The 7,910-nt window shown below is 40.4% G+C and overlaps 1 protein-coding gene across 1 annotated transcript in view; it reads right to left on the bottom strand.

Moving 5' to 3' along the window:
* Positions 1-6: 6 nt before the first annotated feature.
* The window catches only part of LOC122564002 (EF-hand calcium-binding domain-containing protein 5-like), a 164,768-nt gene continuing 156,864 nt past the window's right edge, over positions 7-7,910 (bottom strand). The window contains exon 19 of the mRNA XM_043718422.1: positions 7-1,292. Coding sequence (XP_043574357.1) covers positions 1,141-1,292 — 152 coding nt within the window. The 3' untranslated portion in view covers positions 7-1,140. The remainder of the gene's footprint in view (positions 1,293-7,910) is intronic.

Genomic DNA, 7,910 nt, shown 5'->3' with positions numbered 1-7,910 from the left:
AAGGTTATTATGTGGGGAGGGCGGGGTGTGGTGGTGGAAGGTTGAGTAGTCGGATCAGCCATGATCTTATTAAATGTCAGAGTAGGTTCAAAGAGTGGTCTATTCCTGATCCTAATTCATATCCTTGTAAGTGACTGTACTGCAATATAACTTTCTAATATTGTTGGATAGCAAACTGAGCACCATAACTTAATCTATCCCATTTTAGGTGCATTGCAAATTCTACTTTTATTAATTGTTAAAAGAATTAGCATTTGTAAATCTTCAGTGATCCAAAAAACAGAACGATGGCAGGGTAGCAGGCTCTTGTGATAGTTAGTACGACTTGTTCTCAAAGTAGGACAGAGACATAAATTGAAAAGGATATCAGATCTCTGAGTGTACATTGGATAGGAAATTATGCTAATAAAAAAGATAATTGATTTCTCATTGCTAGAAGTAGTCAGTATGGCACTCTTTGTTGTAGTGGTTTGTTGCTAAAAAAGCAATGGTAAATGTTTTGCTCCAATTGTTAATGTTATCAAAATATTTGATACATCAGAATATCTCATCAGGATATCTGTGCATTCATAACATCGCTGCAAAAGATACTAAACTCTGGTCTTAAAGTCAATTTACATTTTCATTGAATTAGAAAGAATAACAATAATGTCGAACATGCTATCATATGAAATATTTGTTTGTTGTGTCACCATAGTCCATAGACCATAGCGGCTGCTCTCTCGTTAGAGAATATTTGGTAATATTCATGAATCTAGGAGAAAGTTTGATGCAAGGATGGGAAAGAATGGAATCAGAAATTTGGGATAAGGATCATTAGAGTGGGAAGACTTCATGGAGAATAAACACTGGCATATATTTTTAGGATGAATGGTCCGATTCTGTGCTGTAGATTCTACATAATTCACTGTAAAACAAATTGTAATTTTATCATTTTGATTTCACCCACACAGATTAGATCATTGATGACTATCCATATTCATACGCGCGTGCGCACACACACACACACACACGTGACATGGCTGTAGATTTTGAATGCCTGCAAACTTCATTGAGACCATAAGAAAACAATTCCTTTCAGAAAAAAAATTCTACTGGGAGCAAGTTCCTCCTGGATTGGAAAGTATCAATGCATTGCTTTCATGTAGAGGCTAAGTGGCAAACAGAGGGAGGTCTGTAGAAGCTTTTCAGTTTTGATTTAAGTTGTATTATGCAGAAGGCGGTGTATGCCCAGTGATACAGATAATAGACAACCAATGATCCAGACTTCCACACTTCCCTGCCAGTGATACCTGGAAAACACAGAGATTTATATCATTTTTTTTCAAAATTACTTTACATCACACACAAAATATCTTAGCTACAAGATAATATGTACTTTAAACAAAATATTACAATGTTGTATTTAACACAAATCACATGCATAACCAAAGCTGGCTTTAGTCAGGTGTCTGCCCTTATCTGTAGTTCTGTATTTATATCTGAAGGGCTGTGCAATGGCTTAAGGGCTTCACTTGACATATTTAAAGAAAGCTAACTGACACAAAATAAAGACAAGAGCAGGTGGCAAGAATCAAAACTAAATGCAACTTTCTGGTTGGTACCAGGTGACGGCAGGAAAGCTTCAGTTTCATCTATTCTCGGTGTCATTAGGTATTGTACAGATGATGTGTTTTATGTATTAGTTGATGTTCTTTGTTGATAGACTGACATTTCTTTCTCTTCACAGTATTGTCACAAATTCTACTTTCACAAAGATGTGTAAACAATGCACCAGCTTTGATAGAGATGCCTGATGTGTGGATTTTAGCCCTTTAAATTTAATGCAGAGATATTTCTGGATTATTCCACGGCAGAGAAAGTAGGTAAGTCACCTGTTGCTAGGCTAATCCTATTTCCACCTTGACCTTTCATGAAAGGCCATCAAACTAAATATTAACTCTACTTCTCTCTTCACAGAAGCAGTCTGACCTGCTCTTGACCATCTCTAGTTGCTCTAACATCTGCAATGATACAACTCAGTGATTTTGTCAGCCATGTCCGAGCCCAATGTGCATCAATTACTTAGAGGCAGGATCTAATAAAGATTTGCAAGTTTCCTTTACCAATGGTCATTCATGAACCAATTCAGCTGTACTAATACTGTCTTTTTAATCCCTAGATTTTTAAACTGAATTTAGGAGGATAGCAGAAACAAATACTTGCTGTATTGCTTCAATTATTATAAGATTGTGTCTTTTGTATAAGTGAATTAAATTGTACTAATATTATGGCAATTTTACAACAGTAAAGAATACCTACGAAATACAATAATCCAGAGTGCTATCCTTGAAGTTGACAACCATACCCTCATGGACTAGTATTTTATAAAACAACACACATAGTGCCTCTACATGGTCAGGAGATGAAACTACACTTTAACAAAGAACAACAACAATACTATCCTGTACTAGTCAGTCATTGACTTGTGTACAATGCTCAGCAAAGCTCTATGTACTTAAGTTTTAATGAAGATTTCCTCCTCTTTTAATTTCCCCATTCTTCTCACGCTCATGTTTGTTTTCAGCTCCTGAGGGTTCAACTGCTCTCACAGATCTTTGCCTTTGCAACTCTGTGGAGCCAGTGTGGACAGATAAAGTCAGATTCCAACATAATCCTAACAAGCACTTTTCAGCAGACATTGATCATCATCCCACTGAGGGACATGCTGAGACTGTTGTAGTTCTGAAGCTCTTGAGAACAGCTAAATTCCCACAAACAAGCGATTGTATGTGGGACCTTAATGCTTTATGGGCTTAGTGTGTCGATTTTTCCACATCCTGGGATATTTCACCGTTAATAAATATTTTCAGACTTGCTGCAAATAATCTATCTTCCAAGTGAGCAGGCCACAGCTGTAAATTTGAAGTAAATATCTATGCTTGATCCTAGTCTTGGGGTAGTAAGTTCATTTGACCAACCGGGACAAGTGGCCAGCTTCTTGGCTGTAGATTTCATTTATAATGCACAGAACTCGTAGACTTTGTGATTTTGATTTCAGGCCATTCCTAATTATAAAGTCCTTTGATTTTTTTTAAGCTGATTAGTAATTAGACAGTGATTCTAATGATGGTTTAAAATCAACTTCAGCTCTGTCACATGATCAATGGAAGAAAAATGTGAGCATTCAAAGTTGAATTGAAACAACACTTCTATTATCTAAATGCATTCACAGGATTAAACTAAAAAATATTCTTTGTAACATTACCCCCTGAGACTACTCACAATCTTGTCATCCCATTTGTTCTTGAGCTACACTTTTGATCCCTCCTTGATTTCATCAGCGAAATTGCCTTTTCCATTTCTGTAATATCACCTCACTCTCAGCTTATGTGTTGCTGAAACCCTCATCTATATCTTTTTAGCTCTAGATTCAAGCATTTCAAAGCTCTCCGGGGAGTCTCTGAAATGTGTCGGCTAGATGACAGATTTTTGATGCACTGTGATGCCAACAGTATGCACTCAATTCCTGTACTGGCTGAGGTCACTATGAAGACTGCCACCTTCTCAGCCTTATCCATCACCTGCAGCCTGGTGACCTTCAAGTTAATTCACCATCAGTTATCTGTCTTTAATGTGACAGCAGTCTATGATCACCTGGGACAATGGTGACTTTTTATTTTTCACCTTCTGCAACCATTATGGTACAGTGGCTCAGTGGTTAGCACTACTGCCTCACAGCTCCAGGGTCTTGGGTCTGATCCCAGCCTAGGGTGGCTGTCTGTGTGGAGTTTGTACATTCTCCCTGTGTCTGTGTGGGTTTCCTCCCATAATCCAAAGATGTGCAGGTCAGGTGAATTGGCCATGCTAAATTGCCCATAGTGTTCAGAGATGCATAGGTTAGGTGCATGAGTCAGGGATAAATGTAGGAGAATGGGTCTGGGTGGGATACTCTTCAGATGGTTGGTTTAGGCTGAAGGGCCTGTTTCCACACAGTAGGGATTCTAATTCATTAATTCACACCAAAGTTTGTTGCTCATATTCTAACTTACACCATGTCTTAGTCAGCCCTCATGCCTGTGCTTGGCTCCTGTGTATGTGATGCTTTAACTTTAAAATTCTCATCCATTTTTCTCAGATCCCTCCAAGGTATTATCTTCACATATGTCTAAATCTGACCTCGTGTGCATCTAATTTTCATCACTACAATATTAGTGGCTGTGTCTGCAACTGCTTTGGACCTGAACTCTGGAATTTCCTTCCTAAACCCCACCAATTCCCTATTGCTCTCTCTTTCTTCCTTTAAGTCAAGTCCTGAAACCTCCCATTTTGATCAAGCCTGTCACCTTTCCAATATCTCCCAAGTAGCTTGTTCAAATTTTGTTTGATAACCCAGTTGAGAAGCAGTCTGGAGTGTTTGACTATCTCAAAGGTGCTACATAAATGCAAAGTTGGTGTTGTAACTATTTCGTAGCTTTTTTAAAAAGCTATCTGATGTTTTAAGAGGTCTGAGTGCTCAATTTGATTCTTTTCATCAGTTGTCATTGTTTCCTTTGTTGGATGTCACCTTGCTCTCTAGTTTTCTCTCTATTAGATGATTCCTTAAGTACTTGTCTCGCAAACACTAAACTTCTCACCTCAGTCATTTCCATTTTGCTCCATCTCTCCCACCATTGGATCATCCTTAAAGCCTAGCTCTTTGCAGGGCAGTATGGTGGCTCAGTAGTTAGCACCAGGGACCCAGGTTCGATTCCAGCCTCAGGTAAATATCTGTGTGGAGTTTGCACATTCTCTCCATGTCTGTGTGGATTCCCTTCAGGTGCTCCATTTTTCCTCCCACAATCCAAAGCTGTGCAGGTTAGGTGAATTGACCATGCTAAATTGCCCATAGCATTAGTCAGGGGTAAATATAGGGTAGTGGTATAGGTGTTGGCGAGTTACTCTTCAGAGGGTTGGTGTGGACATGTTGGGCTGAAGGACCTGTTTTCATACTGTAGGGACTCTAATAACTTTGGTCATTTCATCTGATTTTACTTCCTTTTCAGGTCTGACCTTTAAAGATAAGGAATTTAGGAACATTTTAGTACTTTCAAGATGCTGGTCTTGTTTTCAGAGTGGGTGAAGGTGCCTGTGAGTAGCTGGGAAACCTGGGAACCTCAAATTGAAGGACTTCATTAGAATTCATTTTTAACTGTTTCCTTCCTGACATGTGGACAGGTTGAAGGATGACTACACCACAAGACAGCAGTCAGGAGCCACTGGAGAAATTTTCTTAGAACTAACAGGATCAAGAATTATGGTGGGGCTGAGAGGAGTGAGGTGTAGGGATTTGGAATCAGCAGTGAAAGAGGGAGAGAAACCTAGGGTAGAGTGGGATTAGGGTTGATCACAAGGTGGTGAATAGGGTAGGGGATATTATGGATCTGGATGTTGATGAAAGATTGAAGGTGGGATAACAGATTAAAGGGGAAAGGGCAGATCGCAGGAGATGGTGTGAGCAGTTGGTAAATTGTGATAAGTTTGCTTGCTGGTCCAGGCAAAACACCCCAATTGCTCAGGTCCACAATCAATGTCACAAAGCCATTTCCCTGTTGCCGCTGGCAACTGCCTATCTCTTTAGCTTTTGGGTTGCCCCAAGTCCCAGAAATCCAGCCTTGCACCTGTAACCGGGCATCTTTGTACCTTAGATGGCACTATTAATGGCGGCTTGTAAACTTTTCACTCAACTCATGTGAGAACATGCGACAATAAGGCTAGTTCAAATCAATTCAATGCAGCTGTTATATTCAAATTGACGGAATATGAGACACAGCCCCTTTAAGCATTAAGATAGCTGCCTTGCCCCCATTTATGGATTACCCATTCAAAGCCAGACCTGTCCCAGTCAGATCGCAAGTTGGAACTGTGTTTCCCATTTTCAGCAGTTTGCCCTTACATAGATACTGTTCTGCCTGTTCACTAAGATTGACCATTATATCCACTATAAAGATGTAACTTGAAGGGTCTTATGGCACAGAGGTCCCTACATTTCGGGACAGAAAGCCTGGATTCAAATCCTACGTTTAGATATATCATAACATGTCTGAACAGGTTGATTGTAAAAACGTGTATATAAACGTAAGTTGTGTTGTATACTGCTGGAAAGGAAAATAAGTAGCCAGTGCCACTGAAACTTTCTAAGGTGCGTGTTCACTTTTTCTGATTTCCTCTCTCTCTGTATCCGAAACAGCTTCTCCTTTTCAAGGGCAAAAATCAGAATCTCAGCACTTGGAAAATATAATCACAAATGTGACCTAATACAGCCTAACGTAACACCCAAGTAAAGCCAACCTTTTGACATACCAGTATCCTCAGCAACATGGGGTGGCACAGTGGCTCAGTGGTTAGCACTGCTGCCTCACAGCACCAGGGACCTGGGTTCAGTTCCCGCCTCAGGCAGCTGCCTATGTAGAGTTTGCACGTTCTCCCTGTGTCTGCATGGGTTTCCTCTTAGGTGGCTCCGGTTTTCTCCCACAATCCAAAAGATGTGCAGGTTAGGTGAATTGGCTATGCTAAATTGCCCATAATGTTAGCTGGTTTAGTCAGGGGTAAAATGGGGAATGGGTCATGGGTGGGTTGCTCTTTAGAGGGTCAGTATGGACTTGTTGGGCCAAAGGGCCTGTTTCCACACTATAGGGAATCTAGTCTAATCATAAAGAGAGAGAGCTAATTTCAAGTTGAATGTGACTCCTCTTCAAAACTCACTGTGTTGGTTTTATGGTTTTTATTCCACCTGCAGAGGCTGCTGTTGTACTTTGAAACTGACATTCGCCTGATCATGAGAAATGAAAGGTGACATCAGTGTGACTCCACTCTGGTTGCCAGCACAATCTCTGCTTGGAGCAAACACTGACAGTGAAATGGCTACTACCTGCTGTGATTGAAACACAGCAAGTCTTATACAACTCAGAAGACATGCTGTTCAGCTTAGATGCGCCAGTCTGAATGTATGTTAGCTGCAGATACTCATGATAAATTAAGGCAACAGTCACTTGGATGTGGAATAAATGGCAGAAAACGAGAGAAGAGCAAATTTAAATAAAAACAATGTATTTAGACCACCGGGTGGAGTCATGGACAATATCATCTCATTGCTCACTGCATTGTTGGATTTCTCCTGATATATAGTTTCCTTAGTTACAAAGCACACAACAACAGGTTATAGTCCAAGAGGTTTATTTGGAAGCACTAGCTTTCAAAGCACCGCTCCTTCATCAGGTGGTTGTTTGCAGTGTGATGTAACTGAAATTATAATTTTTGCTATAAATTCTGTTACGATCGAGCCCTCCGCAATCACCTGATGAAGGAGCGTCGCTCCGAAAGCTAGTGTGCTTCCAATTAAACCTGTTGGACTATTACCTGGTGTTGTGTGATTTTTAACTATGACTACTATAGTTTTCTTCGACCTATTCAACACAAAGACAATTACAAATTCACAACAACTTCAGTAAGGCGTTTGACAAGGTGCCCCATGGGAGATTGATTAGCAAGGTTAGATCTCATGGAATAAAGGGAGAACTAGCCATTTGGATACAGAACTGGCTCAAAGGTAGAAGACAGAGGGTGGTGGTGGAGGATTGTTTTTCAGACTGGAGGCCTGTGACCAGTGGAGTGCCACAAGGATCGGTGCTGGGTCCTCTACTTTTTGTCATTTACATAAATGATTTGGATGCAAGCATAAGAGGTACAGTTAGTGGACACCAAAATTGGAGGTGTAGTGGACAGCGAAGAGGGTTACCTCAGATTATAATAGGATTTGGACCAGATGAGCCAATGGGCTGAGAAGTGGCAGATGGAGTTTAATTCAGATAAATGCGAGGTGCTGCATTTTGGGAAAGCAAATCTTAGCAGGACTTATACACTTAATGGTAAGGTCCTAGGGAGTGTTGCTG

Source organism: Chiloscyllium plagiosum, chromosome 28, assembly GCF_004010195.1.
Source record: "Chiloscyllium plagiosum isolate BGI_BamShark_2017 chromosome 28, ASM401019v2, whole genome shotgun sequence".
NCBI classification, from domain to species: Eukaryota; Metazoa; Chordata; class Chondrichthyes; order Orectolobiformes; family Hemiscylliidae; genus Chiloscyllium; species Chiloscyllium plagiosum.
This window is presented reverse-complemented; position numbering and strand designations above follow the sequence as displayed.